The sequence below is a fragment of the Rhineura floridana genome, chromosome 6 (assembly GCF_030035675.1).
Source record: "Rhineura floridana isolate rRhiFlo1 chromosome 6, rRhiFlo1.hap2, whole genome shotgun sequence".
Taxonomy (NCBI): domain Eukaryota; kingdom Metazoa; phylum Chordata; class Lepidosauria; order Squamata; family Rhineuridae; genus Rhineura; species Rhineura floridana.
In genome coordinates, this window is record NC_084485.1 from 147,287,272 (window position 1) to 147,311,250 (window position 23,979).

Consider the following 23,979-nt stretch of genomic DNA (forward strand, 5'->3'; position numbering starts at 1 on the left):
TTGCGCGTGCGCTTTCCAGCATTTACCTTTTACGCATTTCTGCAATTCAATCCAATCTCCCGTTTCCTTTTCCCTCCCTTCCGCCCTTCCCTGGCCTAAAGCGGGATAAGTGGCGGCGCACGGGGTTTTTCCTCCTCCGGCAGCCTGCCCGAGATGGCGGCGGTGCTGCAGCAGGTCCTGGAACGGGCCGAAGTGGCCAAGTTGCCGAAAGCCGTGCTGGGGAAGCTGGAGCGGTTCCTGGCCGACCAGCAGAGCGAGATTGAGGGGCTTCGCACCAAGCATGAGCGCTACAAGGTGGACAGCGGTGAGTGAAGTCAAGTGGGCTTCCCGTGGTGGGGAACTGATGAAGGCGGGGTTGGACCCTGGTTGGATCTTTTGCGAGGCAGTCATTTAAAAAAAAAAGAGATGTAAAGGAGTGGAGCGGGTGAAAGTCGGGAGGGTCGCTGAGCTAGGATGGATTCAGACGAACACGTTTTAATTTGGTGGATATGTAGATGCTCCAGCCATTTGTCGAAGTTTGTGGGGGCTAAAGGAGTAGATCAGTGGTTCCCAGACTTTTTTGCCACCACGGATCACTTGAAATTTGGAGGACCACTTGATGATTTGTCTTCCTGTTGTAGCAATCGTAATGTACTGTGGTGGATGCTGTATGATTTTAATCGTCTTTTTATTGCTTTTTATTTCTTATATATTGTATTTCATTGTCTTGTAATTACAAATCAATATGAATATTTAATGTAACGGATCTGCCATCTCCTGTCTTCAACTTCAAATCCACAGACACCCTTAATGAAGACCACCTTAATGAAGTTTGTGGACTACTAGTGATCTGTGGATCACAGGTTGGGAACCCTCGGAGTAGAGCATCAAGATGTTTGATGCCTCATTGGCAACACTGAAAGCTTATGATGCCATACGCTTGTTTGTCTATATGCTTTTGCCCCAAGACTTTCTTTTTTGCTGCAACAGACTTTGCTATTTGTTATTTCGAGTATCTAGTCACACCATATTTAGCAGAAAGGGGTCACTGGTGCTGTAGTTGTAACCCCACTTACCTGGGAGTAAGTCCAATTAATTCTATAAGACTTATTTCTGAGGAGGCATGGTTAGTATTGCACTGTAAGTGCCTAAAGGTCATTGTATCTATTTATTGTCTTACACATCCATTTTAATTTTCATAGTAGATACGACAAAACACCTGGATGTTGTGTCCTCCTATAAAACAACTTACTGTTCTTTTTCTTAACTGTTGCTTGTTGCTTCTCAAAGCCTAATCTTTTTTTAAATAGTTGTTTATGAAACTGAAGAAAAGGCTCATTTGGACGTGCAGTCCTGTCTTCAGAAAACAAAACCACTAAATACATTTTTTAAAAGAAAACAAAAACCACTATTTGTAATTCACAAAATGGATGTATTAAGCTGCTGTGTATAGGTAGAACAGTTCAAGATACTTCTGAACAAGATTTATATGAAAGTAAAGCTGCTATGTTATTCCACCTTACACATTGCTGTATACTATATGTAATTATGTACTTCTGTGGAATTTCAGATATTAATGGCTAGATATTGTCTATAGAATTAAGAGAAACATGTAGAGTGGGATAACATTACAGTTCTTTGATATATTTTATGAAACTTTGGTGATGTAATGTAGAAATAGGCTACTCTGGGGAAACAGGCATTATTGACCGTAATTTACAAACTGCTTTGTTATAATAGGGATAATGCTGTTCCTTTTAATACAACTGCATTTACGTCCAGATATATAGATTTCAGGGCTCATACAGATTATCAGTTTAGTGAATGCTTGCCCATATTTGAAATAATTATTTTTTTCTTGTGGGTTTTTTAAAAATAATGTTACACTTGAATTTTGTTGCCACATTTTTCTGCTCATATAAACAAAGGCTGCTATGACCTTTGCTTCTCTTTTAACATTTTATTGCAATCAATCTAGGCTGCAGTTCTGTGCACACTTACTGAACATAATGGGGCTAACCTCTGAGTAAGCATGCAAAGGATTGCTCTGCAAGGTTAGTAGAGTCCTAACCAATCACTTTCTCCCTACCTGAAGTGGTCCCTACCTAATGTGAAGATGTAAGGAAGAACTGTAGGTGAGCTGATAATATTTTAGAGCAGTCTTCTACAACGTGGTGCCTTTCAGATGTTTTCCCATTTCCTAACTGCTATCTTTCCTAACCATTGGCTGTCCTGATTAGGGGCTGATGGGAATTGTAGTCCAAAACAACTGGAAGGCACCAGATTGGGGGAGAATGATTTCAGACTCTAGAGCCAGGTGTTTTGTATATTTTGCTTAAAAAAATAATAATAATGTAGGGAGTATAGTAGTTGCCTTTGGTTGGACAGCAGGGTAGAGGATGTAGTCAAGAGTGAACCCTTACAGAAACTTTTCTCTAGCAAACCTGGTTTTCTTTGCTGCCGCCGCACCATTTCAATGAAGCTTCAAAAATCTCCAGTGGTTGGATCAAATAACTAGTTGTTTGGGGACTAATAGGGTAAATTAACAAATAAAATTATTTCATATCTGATATGTATGTGTTTTTCAAGAGGTTCTCTGCAGTTCACAAAACAGTTCTTTGTGAGTGGCACACCTTGACTGGTATAGTTCCACGAAAGGGCAAACTTTGAAGTAGTGTTAATGGGTGTTTTGCAGAGCAACAGTATTTTGAAGTAGAGAAACGATTGGCTCAGAGTCAGGAAAGACTTGTGAATGAGACGCAGGAACATCAGAATCTTCGGCAGGAGCTCGACAAAGTCAGTGAGTATCGCTGTATATTAAGTTGGTTGCTAAATACTGTTAGGTGTATTTATTTGATGATGTTTTAAAATGTATATTGGAACAAGTAAAGGTTATTCAGTTTTCCGGTGAAAAATAGGTTTGTTTCACACTAATCTTTTTTATGGTCTTTCACTCTAAAGGTAAACATTATTATATTATTTATTCATTTGAATATGTCTCCTTAAGAATTAAAAAGACAGACTCATAAAACCAAACTCTAAAAATAAGTACAGTAGTGCCCTGCTTCTCGGCACCCCGCTTTTCAGCGTTCCGTTAATACGGCGCCAGCGGGCAATCAGCTGGAGGGGGGACTGGAGCTCCCCGCACTCCAGCTGATCGGGCTGGAGGAGGGGAAGATCAGCTGTAGCGTGCTACAGCTAATCTTCTCTTCTGGCGCAATCAGACTCCCCCGCTTGAGCTGATCTTCTCCTCCTCGGGGGTGGTCAGACTCGCGCACTCCAGCTGATCGCTCTGGAGGAGGGGAAGATCAGCTGTAGCTTGCTACAGCCGATCTCTTCTGTTGCAATCAGACTCCCCCTTGAGCTGATCGCGCCGGAGGAGGGGAAGATCAGCTGTAGTGTTCTCCTCTTCTGGCGCGATCAGACTCCCTGTCAAGCTGATTGTGCCCGAGGAGGGGAAGATCTGATCTTCTCCTCCTCAGGTGCGATCAGCGGGTTAGGTTCCAGACCCCAGCGCTACAGCTGATCCGGTTTTCGGTGGTTTTCACTTTCTGGCGGGGGTCTGAAACCTAACCTGCCGTATGAGTGGGGCCCTACTGTACAGGAACAAACTCAGGATGGTGTTAATGTGTCCAGCAATACACACACAACCCTGAAGCCTACCTCTGGAAGTCAATGCATACAGGAATGTAGCTTCTAGATGGTGCTAAGACTTGCACTTAAGCAAGCCTACAAGGGGAATGTCATAGTGGAGGTGACCCTGCTGAGAATTCTACATTCTTTCTTATCTGTGCTAGAAACACGTCAGGTGGCTGGTCCTGGTCGGTGTTAGACCCAAGCATCACTCAGGGTTAAGCTTCTGAGGCCAAATCATTTTACTCTCTCATTGAAGAAAAAAGATATTTAGCATTTCTGACAGATGAATTTCTGTAAATATAAAATTGAAAATCTCCTTCATTTTGCCCCCCCCCCTCCAGATGAGCAGTTGAAGTTGCTGACTGCGAGAAACAGAGAACTGGAAGCTGCTCAGGATCACAGTGCAGCTATACAGGTACAGACACCATCAATGATGCAGATGATTGGAAGCTTTCAGAATTCATTGTCAGTGTTATTTAAAAAAAAGATTGGCGTTATGAGAGCCGTGCTGTTGGTGAAAATAAGGTTTTCTTTCTTACAAGCCTTGATTGCCAAGGCTAGTGAATTTTGAGAGCATTGGTTTTAATTGATCACTATAACAATCAGTTTGCTTTATTTTTCATATAAAATTAAATATTTTTATTTGGTATCCAGACAAAACAAAAGAATAACACTGAAAGGCCAAGGTAACATGTTCAGTTTTCTAAGTTAAAGTGCAGCTTTTTGCTTTCTGTGTTATTTTTTGCCACTTGACATTGGGATGGTGACATTTTACATCAGGGATCGCCAACCTTTTTGGATCAATATACACATCTCAAATTTTGAACGTGATATGGGCCCAGTAACAAAATGGCTACCATGGGGGGCATGACATAACACAAAATCAGAGGGTGTAGAGTCACGGTGAAGATTTTCCCACAATTGTGTTTCCGTATTACTTGACGTGCTGATTAATGTGTCTTAAAATCAGTTGAATTGCCAGCTCTTAATACAACATTTTTAGTGTACTGCTGTAACTTTAAAGTACCCCTTTTGTTTTGTTGTAAGAATCAGCTCACTAGAGCAAAAGAAGAATTGGAAGCAGAAAAGCGAGATTTGGTTCGAACAAGTGAACGGAGAGCTCAGGAGCTGGAGCACTTAAATGGTAAACATTTGACGATATGGACAAAAAGGCCTTGCTGATAGGCTCCCTCAATCCTTCAGTGGCATCTGTTAAGAATCTCATGGCACAGAGGGGAAACTAGCAGTGGGAATTTTTTAAAAAATGAAGCAACAGTGAATAAGGTGTTTTATTCTCGCAGAATGTGAAGGGCAAATTGTGTATTGATTTGAATTTCAGTGCTTAACAAAAAAACCCTAAAGCTGCACCCAAAAGTAGCCAATTCTACAAGTAAAGTTAGCAACATTGACTGCTTATGGACCACAGCTTTCTTTTGGTGTTAATTATTGATTTGAATTTTCTGTGTTAAAAAGTGATACTAGGTGAGTTTCCTGCAGTGATTTTTGGTAGCCTTCAAGGCAATGTCATCAAAGACGTCAGGGTGGACACACACATCACCTGCACTTCTACATGAGCTTGAGCACCGATGGGGTTCATTTAGAGATGCTATTAGTGTACTTGTCTACCCTGACTTCTTTATGGGCAGCAGCTTGAGAGCGTGTCATGGCCATAATAGAAATCTCAGAAGCCTTTTTGACATCACCTGCTCAGAGATGCTGGTATGCATAAATGGTGCCTCCCTGTGAGCACTAATCTGTTGAGCTGATTTCTGCATAGATCAGAGACAAGATCAGGTGTTTCAAGCCTGTGTTGCCTCACAGACATGGTGAAAACATCTCCATGTGCGCAGTGATGAGATGAGGCTTGTGAGGGAGACACCTTCCCTCTGTGTTATATAGCAACCAGCTGGCTTGTTCTACCGAAGTGATACTCACACGGGCTCACTTTAATTCTCAAGAATCAGTAGTCTGAGGTTGCTCACCCAGGGATGTAGTCAATGAGAATTTTGCTAGGGACTCTGGTAGAATGGATCATCCATTTATTTATTTGAAACTTTATACCCTGCCCTGCTAGTGTATGCGGCTGCTTGCAACATTTAAAGAGAATTAAAACAGCTAGAATTTATTTATTTATTTATTTATTTTATTAAGCTTATATACCGCCTGACTAGCAACAGCTCTCTGGGCGATGAACATTAAAAATACAGTAAAAATAACACAATACAGTATATCACAATACAAAACTGTACAAAAAACTGTACAGTCTAAAATCAAAATATAATAATTTAGAATTAACAGGAATTAAAATGCCTCAGAGAAGAGAAAGGTTTTAACCTGGCGCCGAAAAGATGATAGTGTCGGCGCCAGGCGCACCTCCTCGGGAAGACCATTCCATAGTTCGGGGGCCACCACTGAGAAGGCCCTAGATCTTGTCACCACTCTCCGGGCTTCCCTATGAGTCGGAACCCGGAGGAGGGCCTTCGTAGTAGACCGTAGTGTACGGGCCGGTTCATATCGGGAGAGGCGTTCCGACAGATATCGTGGTCCCATGCCGTATAAGGCTTTATAGGTAAGTACCAACACTTTGAATCTGGCCCGGAAGCATATTGGAAGCCAGTGCAAACGGGCTAGCACAGGTGTTATATGCTCAGACCGCTTAGTTCTTGTTAGCAGTCTGGCCGCCGCATTTTGCACTAGCTGTAGCTTCCGAATCGTCTTCAAAGGTAGCCCTACGTAAAGCGCATTGCAGTAGTCCAGATGCGAGGTTACCATAGCATGTACCACTGATGAGAGGTCCTCCTTATTCAGATAGGGACGTAGCTGGGCTACCAACCGAAGTTGGTAGAACGCATTCCGGGCCACCGAGGCTACATGAGCCTCAAGTGTGAGGGAAGAGTGACTCCCAGACTACGCACCTGTTCCTTTAGGGGGAGTGTAACCCCATCCAGGACAGGGTATATATCCACCATCCGATCAGAGAAACCATCCACCAACAGCATCTCAGTCTTGTCAGGATTGAGTCTCAGTTTGTTAGTTCTCATCCAGTCCATTGTCGCAGCCAGGCAACGGTTCAGCACGTCAACTGCCTCACCTGAAGAAGATGTAAAGGAGAAGTAGAGCTGCGTGTCATCAGCATACTGATGACAACGCACTCCAAAACTCCTGATGACCGCCCCCAGCGGCTTCATATAAATGTTAAAAAGCATGGGAGACAGAACCGAACCCTGCGGGACCCCACATTGGAGAACCCACGGTGTCGAGCAATGTTCCCCAAGCACTATCTTCTGGAGACGACCCGCTAAGTAGGAGCGGAACCACTGCCAAGCAGTGCCTCCAACTCCCAACTCCGCAAGCCTTTCCAGAAGGATATCATGGTCGATGGTATCAAAAGCCGCTGAGAGGTCAAGGAGAATCAACAGAGTTACACTCCCTCTGTCTCTCTCCCGACATAGGTCATCAAACAGGGCGACCAAGGCAGTCTCAGTGCCAAAACCAGGCCTGAACCCCGATTGAAATGGATCTAGATAATCGGTTTCATCCAATAGCGCCTGGAGCTGATCAGCAACCACACGTTCCAGGATCTTGCCCAGGAATGGAACATTGGCTACTGGTCTGTAGCTGCTGACATCCTCTGGGTCCAAGGAAGGTTTTTTCAGGAGTGGTCTCACTGCCGCCTCTTTCAGACAGCCAGGGACCACTCTCTCTCGTAAAGAGGCATTAATCACTTCCTTGGCCCAGCCAACTGTTCCTTCCTTGCTAGTTTTAATTAGCCAAGAGGGGCAAGGATCCAGTACCGAAGTGGTCGCACGAACCTGTCCAAGCACCTAGAAAAGACAACAAATATGATAGAGCAGACACATTCAGCATATACAAAAAATAGATAAAAACTATGTACTTGATATAACAAAAACCTGGAATAAAGAAGTTTTTGCCATCCAGTGATACACAGCAAGAGATGGGACCAATAAAGCTTCATTGGACAAAAGAACTCCATAGCTTGTGTAAGACCGCTGAGAAGGCCCTTTCTCAAGTCCCCATCAATTGAACCTCCACCTTAGCCATGAAGCAGAGAAGGGCTCCACCGCCCAATTTTTAGGATGTTTTTGTACTATACTGAACTTGTTGTGTCTTGAGAATTGCAACCAGGGGACAGTAAAACGCGTAAAGATTGCAAAAGATAAGTGTGTTCTTATTACAGTAAATTTGATTTAATGTCCACTGTCATAATGGGCATCAAAAATTTTAAAATAGTCTCTGCATTTTGTTTTTGTTTTTCTAGAGGATGTTAAACATCTGAATGAGAAACTTACAGGAGCAAATACTGCAAAAGTAGAGCTACAGTTGAAGCTGGATGAGCTTCAGACATCAGCCCTTTCTGTAAAGGTGAGTACTGAAAGCCTTGCTAGTGCCCAGACCTTTTATAGAATTGTAGAAATAAGATAACATATTGCCTATAATTTTCACTATCCATTTTCAAGGGCCTTGTATTATCTCTCTCAATAAAAAGCTGTCAGTAATCTCTTGGAATAGCTACTCAGGTATTCTCATATACATGATATGGTCTTATTTATGAGGGTTCAAGCAATCTGGGATGCTTACCTACAGATGGTGGACAGATAACTAAATAGTTCAGGATTAGTAATGAAATGGTGATAAACCATGATTTGTTGTGGTTTATTTAGCTTAAGACTGCAATCCTATATGCACTTCAGAGGAAGTCTCGCTGAATGCAGTGGGACTTACTTTTGAGCAAACATGCGTAGGACTGGGTGGTTAGTGCAGCTGACTTTGAGCCTCCGTCCCCTTGTTAACAATATGACAGGAATTCTTACACATGCATGTTTGGTATGAATTGCCCAAGAGCTTTTCTTAACAACTTGTGTTGTCAAACAGAGTGTGTGTGCTCCGGAGGGCACTCCTTTCCTTTAACTGTGAGTTGAATGGATTGTCATATAATATGTCATCTTATTTCATAGTATCGTGAGCAAAGGTGGGAGCAAGAAAAGGAACTGTTACAGAATCAGAACACTTGGCTGAATACAGAGTTGAAAGCAAAAACAGATGAACTCCTGGTTCTTGCTCGGGAAAAAGGAAGTGAAATCTTGGAGCTTAAGTGTAGCTTGGAGAACAAGAAAGAGGAAGTTTCCAGACTGGAAGAGCAAGTCAGTGGGCTAAAACAATCTAATGAAAATCTACAGAAACACGTGGAAGATCTTTTAATGAAACTGAAGGAGGTAAATACAATTTCCTTGGCTTTAGCTTCCATTGTTGACAGCCTCATGCCAATATCTTCCCTCTCATTCTTACCTGTATCCTGTAAAGCGCAGGACTTCCCATATGGTTGTAAACTTTAGTAAGACTTAGATCTGGGGAAGCACGCATGCATACTCAAATGGGAATTCCTTTCAGTATCTTGCTGGAATAGCTACTTAAGAGAAATGTAGTGAAATCTGGCCAAAATATTAATCACGGCATTTCAGTCCAAATACTTCAACATTTGGGAAACACTCAGTAGCATAATTATGGAACTAAATGTTCTGGTTCAAAGTCAGTTTTGAAATCAACTTGGTATACTAAAAGTGAGGATTTTACACTGTCAATGTAATCATTTTTTCATGATGACTTTTTAGTACCAAACTACAGTTGCATTGTAATGAGGGTTTCATTCTTAAAACTTTTTTGTATGTTAACTATATAAATGTATTAATTCAACAGGCAAAAGAACAGCAAGCTAGTATGGAAGAGAGATTCCACAATGAACTAAATGCCCACATCAAGTTATCTAATTTGTACAAGGTATGGTTTTTAATAATAGCTTCGAAAGTTTAGATTTTGGGCTTATAAATATGCACTTGTAAGTCCTTATACTCTGCTTGTAATTATTGCTAAATGTGAACTTGTCATAGGACATGTGAAGACTAAAGCTATTAATGCGCTGTTGAATATATAACTTCTAGATATTAACCTTTTGGTTAGTGACTACGTATGAAAACATGAGCATGGGTAATTGTGTTCTAAGATGATGACAAAAGTATCATGAAGATAATAACACTTGTTTTTTTTACCAGAAAGTGTGTGCATTCAGAACCATTTCAGAGTTGAGGTGCTGATGTCTCCCTAACTCACTCTCCCTTCTCTCTATGTGAATTTCCCTTCCATTCCCTTTGCCACATTAGCCATGACTAACCTTGGTGCACATGGAATACTAACTATCCATTGTTAGTTTCATAAGCTTGATGCTGTAAACCTGCAAGCCAAGTTTGTTCTTTTTAGTATAATTTTTGCACAGTGCTTTCATAAAAATGTTGTTAATAATATTAAGCACTGCAAACCAAATATCTGGTTTCAGATTCTGGTGTAAAGCTAACTGTGATTAGTATTAGCTTTGTACCAATGTGATGTTAATTTGATAATGCTGAAAAGAGGTAGAAATTTGGGCAGGACTGCATGAACCTACAGGATGCTTCTAATCCTTAACTATGGTTGAGAGATTGGGAAATGTTGGGATAGGCACTGGCCTCATCTCATTTTGATTTTGAAATGATTCAGTTAGCCATACCTGTAGCTAGCTGGACAATGGAGACTTAGTATATTTTCTAAACTGTTAGAATGTGTGTTCTCATATGAGATGCAACACAAAGCACAGAATTAAAGGTAAGAGTCTCATGGGGGAGAGAAGGTTGAAGGAAATGGTTACCAGTTTAGGTGACCTGTTATTCATTGATTTTCCTGAAATGTTCTAATCTGGGGGGGAAGGGAATGCTGCTTGGTGATAAATTTGTTGGGCCACATCACAAATTACCCAGTTAGTCTAACCACTTTCATAGAATTGGTACTTTCAGCAGTATAGTTGGCAGAAGCTTGAAATGTATGATACCTGTTCTTTTTTAGTATGTTTAACAGAGGAGTCTAGGTTAGGCTTTGGTAGCTAAAGGTAAGATTTTGCACTCTTTTAAACACTCCCTTCCAGTTACCTACAGTACTCTTATGACAGCCAGCCCACCCTCTCGCCACTTCTTGAGGCTTTAAAAAGCACTGCATATTTTTGCTGCTAGATTTGATTACATTGTCCTTCAATTAAAATATGTTGCATTTAGAGTGCTGCTGATGACTTGGAAGCGAAAAGCAATGAGTTGACTCAAGCTGTAGAGGAGCTGCACAAACTTCTGAAGGAGGCAGGTGAAGGTAAGGAACAAACTATTGAGAACCATGTTTTTAGTAACTTACTTGTGTCTCTTATCTTGTTTAGTACAGCATTAGCATTTGAAAAAAAAATCAAGGCTAGGACTGGAATCCAAAGAGCGCTTTAGGTGTACTGAAAGGTTTAGGCATACCTGGTAGAATTCTTTACCCTTTTCGTTTTAAGATTTGTATCCCACCATAAAATATCTCTATAGCAGGTGTGTGTGGGGAGAGCCTCTTTTCCCTCCAGATGTTGCTGAACTACAACTCCCAAGTGTCCCAACAAACAAGGATGATGGGAGTTGTAGTTCAGCAACATCTGGAGGCCCAAAGGTCCCCCCCCCCCCGCTCTATGCAGTCTTCAGATTGGCTGACAACTTAATGTAAAACGGTAATAAAATGGTATTTTTAAAAACCCAATAAAACACACCAGCAGCAAATAACACACAAATATATCTGGCAGATAAAAAAAACATTAGCTAGTTCATCCGTTAACCTCCATTCCACGTGCCTGCCTTTGACACTTTTCTTTAGCTTCAAAAGAGGTTGGATGGGGTAGGGGTGAAGGCTGCTATTTAAGAAATGCAAATCCCTTTAGTTCTTTGGATCCTGGCTTAGATCTTCCAAATCTTCCTAGCTCACTGATTATGCAAGCTATATTACTAAAGAGGGTATTTCAGCTCTCAGCAGTGTGTGTTTTTTTCCCTCTCTCATTCTCAGCTAACAAAGAAGCGCAGGATCGTTTGGCTGAGATGGAGCAATCAAAGGCTGCAATAGAAAAAGAACTGAAGGAAAAGATTAGCAAGCTGGAGAAAGAGTTGGACAATGCAAACGATTTGGTTTCAGCCACCAAGCGTAAAGGTCTGGTAATACCTAGGGAGTAGACCTTGTAAACTGTGGCATGTCAGCATTAACTCACTACAGTAGTTTGTACAGTTCTCGTACTTCAAAAACCTATCTATAACTCCTCTGAAAAGCAGTTATTTTTGTGTTCCCTTGAGTGCATGAAACAGAATAGTATAATTTTTACCACCTCCTCAAATATCACTTGTAGGATATAGCTATGGTTTTCTAGAGCAATTTCCTTCTTTGCTTTATTTTTGTTTTTCTGTATTCACTTTAGTTTGCAATTTCCTTAAAGGCTTAGAACCTAAGAAGGCTTCCCTTCTTAGGGAAGGCGATTGAGAGGGTTGTGGCGCACCAATTGCAAGTACTCTTGGAGACAGATTGTCTTGATCCATCCCAGTCTGGGTTCAGGCCTGGTTATGGGAGTGAATTGGCCTTGGTCGCCCTGATGGATGACCTTTATTAGGAGAAGGACAGGGGGAGTGCAACCCTGTTGCTCTTACTTGATCTCTCAGTGGCTTTTGATACCATTGACCACGGTATCCTTCTGGACCGACTTGGTGAGATGGGTATTGGAGGCACTGTTTTACAGTGGTTCCAATCCTATCTCCAGGGTCGCTCTCAGAGAATAGCATTGGGCGATTGTCTTTTGGCCCCCTGGCAGTTGTGCTGTGGGGTGCCGCAGGGTACCGTCTTGTCCCCCATGCTGTTTAACATCTATATGAAGCCATTGGGAGCAGTCATCAGGAGATTTGGGGTGAGGTGTCAGGAGTATGCTGATGATACTCAGCTCTATTTCTCTGTAACATCTGAATCGGGAGAGGCCATGCAAGCCCTGGACCAGTGCCTGGACTTGGTGGTGGGCTGGATGAGGGCCAATAAACTGAGTCTGAATCCTAGCAAGACAGAGACGCTGTGGGTTGGTGGTTCCCTAGTTCGGATAATTGGTCAATTGCCTGCTTTGGATGGGGTCGTAGCCTGGGGGGTGCTTTTGGATCCATTTTTGTTGCTAGAGGTCCAGCATCGGCTGGTAAGATAGCTGCAGTCATTTCTGGACCGGAATAGCCTGACCACTGTTGTCCATGCACTGGTAACCTCCAAGTTGGATTACTGTAATGCACTGTATGTGGGGCTACCCTTGAGGTTGATCCGGAAGCTGCAGCTAGTGCAAAATGTGGCGGTGAGACTGCTCACTGGGGCAGGGTATCTCCAACATGTCACCCCACTACTGAAAGAACTGCACTGGCTACTTATTAGGTACTGGGCTAAGTTCAAGGTTCTAGTTTTGGTATACAAAGCTCTATACAGCTTGGGACCAGGATACCTGACAGACCATCTTTCCCTTATACACCCGGTCGATCACTGTGCTTTGCAGGTGAGGGCCTCCTGCAGATACCATCTTATCAGGAGGTCCGTTCTGCACAACATAGGAAACGGACCTTCAGTGTAGTGGCACCTACTCCTTGGAATTCTCTCCCCTTAAATATTAGACAGGCGTCATCTTTGTTATCTTTTTGTCGCCTACTGAAGACCTTCCTCTTGCAACAAACCTTTCATGTTGGGGCCTATCCCAGTCTGCGTCTGTGTTGGAATTGCTTTTTAATATGTTTTTAAACCTTTTTTAAAAAATAGATGTTTTTAAAGCTTTTTTAAAAATGTTTTTATAGATGTTTTGTTCTAATATGTTTTTAATGGTGGTTGTGTTTTAATATATTTTAAAGTCTATTTTTATGAGGTGTCAAAGTGTTTTTAGTGCTTTGGTTGCCACCCTGGGCTCCTACTGGGAGAAAGGGCAGGATATAAATTAAATAAATAAAATAAATAAATAAACCAGACTAAACAAAACTCTAGCGCATAGTTAAGAAATTGGAAGTATTTGAATACTTGAGCTGTTTTGTCAGTGCACTTAATTAAACTCCATCAATTTAAATATGTACATGTAGTTGGAAGCCTTTGTTTGATTTGTTCATTTTTTAAAACCACACATTTTGACATGTTTTTGGCTCTCTTTTCTAGGGGCCATCCTTTCAGAGGAGGAGCTGGCATCTATGTCTCCTACAGCTGCTGCAGTAGCAAAGGTGGTAAAGCCTGGCATGAAATTAACTGAGGTAGGAATGAATTAATGTAGGTGGTACAACAGTGCTTACTAGTTCATGGATCATTGTTTATCTGTAGCCATATCCACTGGGATAATTTAAACTGAATGAATATCATGCTGCACAAAGTTCATCCATTTGGTATTTAAGGTAAACTTAAATTTTGATTTCAGTAGCATTTACTAACATATATTCCAGTGAGTACTCCCCACTGGAAATTTTAATTTATGGCAAGTGAATGGCATGGACTCCTGTGAAAATTGCCCTTTTGTCACAGAGTTGTTTTAGGGGAGTGCACTGACCACAAGATTCAGTTTGGATCCCGATTCAGTTCTTGGTCTGAAGTGCTTTGGAGGCTGCCTTATTTGACTCAGGGTCCAAGTCTGCTTTGGAAAATAGGAGGCTTTATCCCTTGTCTCCCTATTTGCTATTTGGAACTGAGACATCAGCTATTGCCAGGCAAATTTCAGGCAAGCAGGCTGAGAGTTTTTGGGCTAGGCAAGTTTAATGTTTTAAAGATTTCTATAACTTTTTGTGGCACAGTTTGAAGAAATTTGCAGGCATAGTAGACTTTCCGAGGGTGTGAATCCTGCCAAATTTCAGAAGGATGGCTGTAGTTGTTTTCCCACAAGGGGGAAGGTTTTACAGTTTTAGGCTGAAGGAAAAAGGAAGAATTTCATTTCTCTTACTGTTTTGCGGGGAATTGGTTTGAAAATAGCAGACATGAGAGCAGACATGAGAGAAGTCCTGGAGGTAAGAAGCCTGCCAAATTGCAGACTTAATAGGCCCATGGTTTTTTATGCTAAGCACCTTTGTTAATTTTTTGGTGGGGAGGGGGGACGGAAAGGGATCCACTTTCCCCCATGTGATGTTGATTCACTAGCACTAGGTAGGTGTCCATAAGTGGTACTGCACACACAGCAGCTAGCAAACTGTTTTGATTTGAGAAGTATGCTGGAGAGGGCATTGAAAATGCCTCTGTTGAAGACTATCTTGTGGGGGGGGGCTGCTTGAGAGTGTGAAGGGACTTCTCACTCTTGCTGTGCCCTCTGTGCATCTTGCCATTCCTGTCTGACTTCTCTGATTCTGCCTCTCCCTGAGCAAGAGGTATTGGTACTATCTATAAAGATGCATTATTAGGCTGCTGCTGCTGTAGTTCCTACTTAGCTGCTTTCTGCAGTGCAGTTCACTACACACCCCTGATATATTTTCCTTTTGATAGGCAAGTGATTCACCGATGCTAGGAAAACCTTCCAGCCTCCATTCCTCTCTGCTTTGTTTCTGGCCTATCACTGGGCCAAACATGACAAGTCGGCAGGGCTGCCCCCTGTCAATCACCTGATGTCAGGTGATGGCAAACTTAGAAGCACCAATTGTTGGGACTTCAAAGCACAATGTTGGGCTGTTTGAAAGCCCTTTGGAACCAGCTTCATGCCTTGCCCAAGGAGTAGGAAGTGGTTTCCATTCAGTGGAAAACTCCCTGTGCAGCACGTAGCAGCTTGCAAAGCCCTTTGAAAGCAGCTGCTTGCTGCTCCTTTAAACCTGTGAAATAGAAGATTTCAGGAACAATGCTGAGAGGAAGAAGCAGTTTCCACTGAATCTGATGGTCAGTTTGCTTCAGGAAAGAAAAAATCGGGAGCTTACTTTAAAATCCCAATTGTTCCTTTGAAGCCTTGTCCTTATCCTCCTCACACCTGATGTCAAGTATGGTCAGGTATAGAGTGGGTTGGTGCAGCTTCATCAAAACATGGATCAAATGGGGAGACCTGCTAGGCCAAGTTTACAAGATGACGTTGTTAGAGGTGATTCCGAGGCAAATCCCTTAAATGTCATGGTAAAATGGAGATTATTCACATACTGGAAACAGGATACATAATGGTTATGAGTCTAGAAAGTGTGTGGATAAATTGCTTTCTGTGTTTTTTAGATATGATGTTTGATAGGTTTGTTTGTGTGGTTTGGTCTTTCAACACAGCTTTACAATGCATACGTAGAAGCACAGGATCAGCTGCTGCTGGAAAAATTAGAGAATAAGAGGATTAATAAGTACTTGGATGAAATAGTTCAGGAAGTAGAAGCCAAAGCACCTATTTTGAAGCGTCAACGTGAAGAATATGAACGGTCGCAAAAAGCTGTAGCAAGTCTTTCTGCTAAACTTGAGCAAGCTATGAAGGTTGGTATAAAACTGAATTGAAATTCAAATTCAAAACACAGTGTCCTTTATAAGTGCATCAAATTATGTTGGATAGTTTTTTAACTAAAGAGGTTTCTTTCACACACAACTACCCTCTGGAGAATGTTTTAGAATTTATCAGTAACTTCTGGTTTCAAATCTAAATTCAGTGGACAATTTATAAATATTAAACTGCTGTTTATCCCCACAATTCACCAATAAAATGGGAGCAGAGAACTACAGTTGTGTATACTACAGCTGAGCTTCAAGAACAAAATTTCATGGTGCACTTTTTGAACTGACTGTAGGTGAAGATTACATATTTAAATACTTTCCCCCTATATACACACACACATATATGCACACACACACACACATTTCTAAACTTCATGCACATTGAAAGTAACATGCCAGGGTTCTCGCTTATTGTTTTCCCTGCTAGGCTAGTTTCCTATGACCAGTGAGTCATGTCAGCACTGCAGCTGCGCTGGTGCATGGGACTTTGTGCCCACAACGGAACCTCCTCTTCTCCCCCTTTCCCTGAGAATCAGCTGTGGAAGGTTGGAGAACCCTCCAGAGAAGATTTTGGGGAAGGATTGGGGGGGGGAGAGAGGAAATGAAAGTCTTGTTGCATTAGTGGAACTCTGTTGGAGCAGCATAAAACCCAGTGAGTTTTATATGAAGGAGCGCTGAAGCGTGTAACCTGCAGTCTGTAGTGGTATAGTCTTTCAAGAGCTTCATGACATGATTTAGCTGATTGTGCAGGTCGACTCCTTTTGGTTTGGATGTAGGACCCTTCAAAATCGGTCATTGATTTGTCACAAGTGAGATGATATGGGGGGAAGGGTTTCTTTATTGACCATATCAGTATTGGCTTGCTTGGATTGAGGAATAATGTATTGGGGAGCACCCGTTCCCATTTGGGCCTCTGCACTATCCATGATCAGCTGAGGAGATTCAACTTCATGTTCCCAGTTACTTGTAAGTCAGATTGTCCTCCAGAGCATGCTGGCTGTTTTCCTGGAACTATAGAATACCTTTTTTATCTGGGCTGTGTCGGGCTTTTTCCATTCTGGCATTGAGGATAGCCTGCTTCTTTTCATTGTTCCTTTGGTTGCTCTTTCCCTTGTTTGGTCAGCTGTTGTTAGTTTATTGGTTTTGTGAATTGTTTTAAACTTATTTTATTTTGTGAAAAGTGATCTACAAATGGTAAATAAGAATTACAGATTTCACTAATTAATACACATTGGTTGAATGTGTTGTACAACTGTATTTGTAGAAAGCTGACAGAGATTGTTTTGTCTATGCAACCGGTCATACAAATTTGTATGGCTTGCCTGAGCCACAGTTGAAATTCTGGATGTCTGCCTTTTGAGCCTCAACTGTTTCACATTTTTTTAAGTCGACACTTACTCACCTACTGTAATAATAAAGCTATAAGGATTTAGTAGTTTTAGTGTAACTTGGGGAAAGCCTGTTCGATACGTTTGCATTTCCATTCTCTGAAGTTTTTCTTTAGACCTTTTATTATTCCTGCTATTTAAAAAGTATGTTGAACTTGGCTTACAGGAAATTCAGCGCTTGCAAGAAGACGCTGATAAAGCGAACAAGCGAGCTTCTTTGCTTGAAAGAGAGAACCAGAGGCTTGAAATCCAAGTCAAAGATCTTTCACAACAGGTTAGCTTTTCGGACAGCTTAATTGTGTAAGCCTTGAACCTGATCAGCAGTTTCGCGTGGAAGTAAGAGTGAAAGTAAACATTTTGTCAAAGGCCAGGGTCTTGGGATTCTGAGCCTCAGCTCAGGATCTCGGAGGGGGAGGGGGAGGGAAGGAAGAAATGGTGGATGGCGTACTTAGCCTTTTCCTGCTTGTCTCCTTAATTCCCCTTCTGCTTTTCTCTCAGCTGCAGCAGATAAATGTCTGGGATAACCAACTGAAGAAATTGTCTGGAAGAGGGAAGTGCAGGGAACAAGCACTACATGGGCAAATATTTCCAAATCATGCCCTCCATGTAACATTTTAGATGTTTCAACAGAGACCCTGACCTCTGCCAAATGTCTTGTTTGGCATTAAGTGTTAATGATTTCAGTCAGAATTAATTCTCAGTATGCACATTTAAGGTTGCAGCTTTAATATAATGTTTAGGCAATCAAGACATTTGCAGCCCTGTACTAATTTATTTCAAAATATATATAACCTGTATTATCCCATAATAAAACTATGCACCTATAAAACCAAATTGCATTATAAAACCAGAATAACTGCTTTTATGACTTCTTGCATAAAAGTAAATGAGAGCCTTTTAACATTTCACTCTGGTAGGGGCGGGATGGGGAATGCAGTGTTTGTCTTTGCTTTTCCCTGCAGGTTCCTTCTTGTGTGCTGCCTCCTCCTGCAGGAGAGGAGGGTGAATTGCATCAAAAGGGCAGCTTAAATAAGAGACATGCCAACAAAGTAGTATTTTATCTGACATCTTTTTTTAAAAGTATCTACCTGAGAAGTCTTTTCTTTGCGTAAAACAGGGTCAAAACAAATAAAAAGCTGTCTTGCCATTAAATGCTCATTGCCGTAATGGTTGGACAAACTGTTTTGTTCCTTTTTGCTATAGAGTGGAATATAGAATACAAAGCTGAGGATAGGGAACACCCAGAATCCTTCACTGTATAGTTGCATGTCTCTCCTTTGAGGGGGAGAACTCACTGAATCTTTCTTGCCTTTTCTTCTGTAACCTCTGAATACATGCCTAAACAGTTTACCTATTTAAAAACAGAATTGAAATGTCCCTTAAATTATCTTCAAAAAGCATATACAACACAAATGTGCTAAACTGATGCATCTGAAATTTGAATAAAATTTGGAGATTCTGTAATTGTGTGATCAAAGGCTAATAATATCCTGCAGGATTGGAATAATGAAAGGCCTAGGTGTATTTGCATGCATCCGTTTTAAGAACCTAGGTTCTTACAGCGTAGTTGCGGAAGTTTTAGTTCTGGTGTATGAATCATCTCTTTTCCTTTTTAAAGATAAGAGTGCTTTTGATGGAACTTGAGGAAGCCCGTGGCAATCATGTTATCCGTGATGAAGAAGTGAGCTCTGCTGACATCAGCAGCTCTTCTGAAGTAATAAGTCAGCACCTGGTCTCCTACAGGAACATTGAGGAACTTCAACAGCAAAATCAGCGCCTCTTAGTGGCTCTTCGGGAGCTGGGTGAAGCAAAAGAGAAAGAGGAACAGGAAACCACTTCATCAAAGTATGTTCTCCTCTGACAGAAATAAAATTCTGTTCACATGTTTTGTTGTAAATAGAAAGTAGTATTATAAGAAATGTTTGTTTTAAGGCTGCAATCCAAACCTCTTCTATGCCAGACTGGGAGGCGTTTGGATTGGGAGGAGGTCTGTCTGTCAGTCCTACTAGCTTCTGCCTGCGGAATGACACCAGCATCACTCAGCCGGTGTGGAGCTTCCCATCCCCCTGCCAAATGTGCAGGTGGGCAGAAATACCATTGGTGAGATTCCTGCCAGTGGTAGCCCCTGGAAAGCCCCCAAAGCGGGGCATTGCAGGGATAGGGAATGGCTGAGCCAGCCCAGGATCTGCTGGATCCTGAGCTGGCCCCACTGCCATCCCGTGAGGCATCGGCCCAATATGGGCACAAGCTCCACACCAGCACCAAGCCTTCCAGCTGACATGAACAAAAGGACTGCAGCTGCAGTGGTGGTTCTGCCAGGGTTTGAATTATCCTGTCTAATTTTAGTGGCAAAATATGAATGTATGTACAACAAATTGCTTTTTATCTTTGTGCTCTCTATAACTTACTCTGAAGTAGATATATCTGAAATATTCTCTGAAATGTTATTACATCCTAACTTAAAACATATGCTGTAGTTCTTTCAACTCAGCAGATACTAGTGATTTGGATTTTTCACTAACTTTACCATCCATTTTTTGGCCTTCTGCTGCTTCCTTGCCATTTTCTGCATCTACGTTAAGCTTTGAGCTTTTGTTCTTAAAAGCTCCTCAATCTGACAGTGTCATCTTCCCTTATACCTAGAGTTGCCACAGAATTTCATTTGAAGCAATATCTGAGGAAATCTTGAGGATACTCCTCAGGAACATAACAAGAAAAGAATGCAAGAGAAGCTAGAAGTCTGGATATTAATGAAAATTGTAAGGGTATTCTGTGTGGCTTGGCAATCTTCGTAAGAACATTTGTAATAAAGAGGGGAACTAGCTCATAACTGGCTCTTGGAATTCAAGACTCTTGTTCAGTATTCTGTCTGTCAGACCTCACAAGACTTCTTAAAATCCTCTTTGGCTACTTAAATGTTTTTACTTTTTTAAAAAATTGTTTTCTCTCCATGGCAGGATTTCTGAGCTGCAGAGTCAACTTGGTGAGGCTATCAATGAGCTGGAAAAGTTGCGTGAGTCACGGCACCACCAGATGCAGCTTGTAGACTCCATAGTTCGTCAGCGTGACATGTATCGTATCTTGCTGTCACAGACCACTGGAGTTGCCATTCCATTGCAAGGTAGGGTCAGATCAATAATGCAAATGTATCTCTATGCTGTGAGGAAAGCAGGATTTAGGCTGTTGTTGCTGTTGTTGCGTACAGTGAGAAATGGAGGTGTAGTATGGCAAATGTCCCAAAAGTTTGCCTTAACCATGTTTTGGGCTAACATTTTATGATTGGAGCAAATTGCTGAAGTTCTGTCGAGGAACAGCACAGGTGCAATCTTAGCTTTTTTTATTACATATTCTGAAATGTACACCGTTAGCCTTTTCAGCTACAGCCTAAATTCAGCCCATTGTGAAAACAAGTTTACTTTTGATCCATGCATTCATTCGTACATAGGACTTTTTTTAAAAAAATAGTGGAAAGCTTTAGCTGAGCATTTTCTGAGAGACTGCAAGAATTGGGCCCAGATGTGTAACACAACTGAAAATAGGAGCAAAAGACAGTAAGGCTGAGAAGATTATAACTATACTTCAAGCAGTGCCAACTTTTAAGGACATTAGCCGGAGTGATGGCAGCTGCGTTCTTCCTCGGTTGTGCTAGATTTTTGGAGCAGAGTCATCTGCGGCAGGGAGAGAGGAAGTAGGGGCTCTCTGGCTAGAAATCCTCACCAGAACTGACAGTCTCTCTCTGCGACTCGCATTCCTTGTCTTTCTAATCTTCCCTTTGTGGCCCTTCACAAACAAAACTGGAAACTCCCCAAAGTAAGTTGGACAGCTGTGTGCAAATGAACACAGCATGCATGTTTATGCGGATTTGTCCAATTTGCATAATAAATATGCTCCAGTTATTGGAAGTGCCCTGGCATAACAGAAGTGAGGGAGGAGACATTAGCCTTTGCTGTTAGCTGGAGAAGTGGTTGGTTGTAATATACTGTAAGCTGTCTAGGACGTCGTTGGATCAAAATGTGAGACATAAGTGTAAATAAAAATGTGAACTTTGATAATAGATGTTGGGATTTCTAAAGCAGAATTCCAGAGCCCACAAAAATGTCACTATAGGAAAGTGTTAGGTCCAAACCCAACACGCAAGCCGCCCTGTCACCCCAACTCTCTTATTACACCCGGGAAGAGTGCGGAGCTGAGTGCAAATGAAACCCACTATCAGAGATCAAGTAACACGAGACAAAACCTTTGCAAAGGGGACCCAATACTTACAGCCGAAGCAGATCAGCATGGGAACCTCGTTTATTGGAGTTCAAGAGTTTATATAGGCTTACCCCGAAGTTTACAGTATCAGGTTCACGTCATAAAATACAAAAGAAGCAATTGCTAACTATCATAGCTTTGGGGCATATGTAAGGAGGTAAAGGGGTACAGGGGAAAAGACAAAGTGGAAACATCAAGACTATCTCTTAGACTCTATGTCTGCATATTTCGCATGTCCTTGAGATAAGCACTATGCAGGAGCAGACAAAGACAACTATTGAGGGGAGGCTCAGCTGCAACCGGGCGCCCCCTAAACTGGAGACAGACATGATATTATTCTGCTTACATATCAAAGGAGTATTACAAGTCAAGGATAGGAGGGGCATAGGAGCAGCACTTGACATTTCTATGCGAGGTACATTAGTAACAATAAGCGAGGTCATCAGCATGAATGTGTTAAAGGAATGCATAGTAGGGAAGTTTCCAGCTTAAACCGGCTTTTATTATGCGAGCCACTGGAATATAGGTAAGGGTCAGGTCACCAGGAAATAAACCGACATTTTATATCAAAAGTCAAATAAAGGCCACTTTGGTTCTATGTCCCATAAAGCCCAAGCTGGTTTAGATAGGACAAGTGAACTATAGTTTTACTGCAAAATGAAAGTTCAATTTATCCTTAACAAAAGTGTAACCCATGCATGTGAATGAGAACCAGTATGGTGTACTGGGTTCAGTGTCTGAATAGAACTAGGGAGACCCAGGTTCAAATCCCTCTCCACCCATGAAGATCTCTGGGTGACCTTCAGCCAGTCTCACAACTCTCAGCCAAACTTACTTCACAGGGTAGTGAGCATAAAATGAGGAGTAGGCAGTGCCCTGAGCTCCTTAAAGGAAGGGTAGTTGCAGAAAGGTAAGAATTAAATAATGGCTCCTTTGATTTCTTCTCTCTGATTTGGGAATGTTGCTTTTCTGTTGTATACAGCTCCAAGCATCTTGCCTGAAGAAATGTCTCTGGCAGTAACACCGAAGCGTCTGTCAGGAACACCTCAGGCCATGTCAACTCCAGCTCCTGTACCAGTGACAGAATCAACTGAAGCAGCAGAAGCAAAGGCTGCCCTTAAGCAGGTACCAGCTGGTCTTTCTCCAACACATTTTCCTCCCCCTTACAAAAGGAACACCTTTTTCTACTTAGCCTTGTATTTACCTTCATACATATTTGCTAACACTCACAGCTGCAGGAATTTTTTGAGAGCTACAAGAAAGAAAAGGCAGAGAATGACAAACTGCTGAATGAACAAAATGAGAAGCTTCAAGAACGGGTTACAGACTTGAGGTCACAGAATACCAAGATTTCCACCCAACTTGAATTTGCTTCTAAGCGGTGAGACAATATTTATGAATCTAATAAAAGGTTCCTGTACTATTCATGCAGCATGTTGTTATGTGCCTCCAAGTCGACTGCGACTTAGGGCGACCCTATGAATCAGCGACCTCCAAGAGCCTCTGTCATAAACCACCCTGTTCAGATCTTGTAAGGTCAGCTCTGTGGCTTCCTTTGTGGAATCAATCCATCCGTTGTTTGGCCCTCCCCTTTTTCTATTCCCTTCTATTTTTCCCAGCATTATTATCTTTTCTAATGAACCATGTCTTCTCATTGTGTCCAAAGTATGATAACCTCAGTTTCATCATTTTACCTTCTACTGATAGTTCTGGTTTAATTTGTTCTAACACCCAATTATTTGTCTTTTTCGCAGTCCATGGTATGCGCAAAGCTCTCCTCCAACACCACATTTCAAATGAGTTGATCTTTCTTTTCACATCCATACATAGAGATCGGAAATACCATGGTCTGAATGATCCTGAATGATTCAGCGATACATCTTTGCATTTGAGGACCTTTTCTGGTTCTCTCATAGCTGCCCTCCCCAGTCCTAGCCTTCTTCTGATTTCTTGACTATTGTCTCCATTTTGGTTAATGACTGTGCCAAGGTATTGATAATCTTTGACAAGTTCAATGTCCTCATTGTCAACTTTAAAGTTATATAAATCTTCTGTTGTCATTTAGTCCTTTTGATGTTCAGCTGTAGTCCTGCTTTTGTGCTTTCCTCTTTAATTTTCATCAGCATTTGTTTCAAATCATTACTGATTTCTGCTAGTAGTAATCTTCTGCATATCTTCAATTATTGATATTTCTCTGTTACTTCTAATAAGAGGGTTGCAGTCTGTTCCCTGAAACCTGAAGTTCTGTGAAGTAAATTCTTGCAGTAAATTGGACAAATTACTTCAAGGAACAGCACAGGCCTAACGTTGCATGCTCTAACTAAGGTTAGGGCATGGGAGTACTGTACAGGGTCATGCCCTCCTCCCTTTTTTGAGGTAATCATGGTTGACAGTACTTGTGCACTATTGT

General features: G+C 41.7%; 1 protein-coding gene across 4 annotated transcripts in view; it reads left to right on the forward strand.

Annotated features, from left to right (window-relative positions):
• TPR (translocated promoter region, nuclear basket protein) overlaps window positions 1-23,979 on the forward strand; it is a 75,676-nt gene continuing 51,697 nt past the window's right edge. For 2 of the 4 annotated variants that reach the window (XM_061634023.1, XM_061634024.1), the window contains exons 1-16: window positions 1-304; window positions 2,675-2,779; window positions 3,957-4,030; window positions 4,663-4,759; window positions 7,895-7,998; window positions 8,592-8,849; window positions 9,331-9,411; window positions 10,713-10,800; window positions 11,518-11,658; window positions 13,660-13,751; window positions 15,715-15,912; window positions 17,482-17,589; window positions 18,934-19,160; window positions 20,273-20,436; window positions 22,552-22,694; window positions 22,802-22,950. In XM_061634023.1, the coding sequence (XP_061490007.1) occupies window positions 154-304; window positions 2,675-2,779; window positions 3,957-4,030; window positions 4,663-4,759; window positions 7,895-7,998; window positions 8,592-8,849; window positions 9,331-9,411; window positions 10,713-10,800; window positions 11,518-11,658; window positions 13,660-13,751; window positions 15,715-15,912; window positions 17,482-17,589; window positions 18,934-19,160; window positions 20,273-20,436; window positions 22,552-22,694; window positions 22,802-22,950 (2,180 nt within the window). In that variant the 5' untranslated portion in view covers window positions 1-153. The remainder of the gene's footprint in view (window positions 305-2,674; window positions 2,780-3,956; window positions 4,031-4,662; window positions 4,760-7,894; window positions 7,999-8,591; window positions 8,850-9,330; window positions 9,412-10,712; window positions 10,801-11,517; window positions 11,659-13,659; window positions 13,752-15,714; window positions 15,913-17,481; window positions 17,590-18,933; window positions 19,161-20,272; window positions 20,437-22,551; window positions 22,695-22,801; window positions 22,951-23,979) is intronic. The other 2 variants (XM_061634022.1, XM_061634021.1) reach the window with 2 other exon arrangements.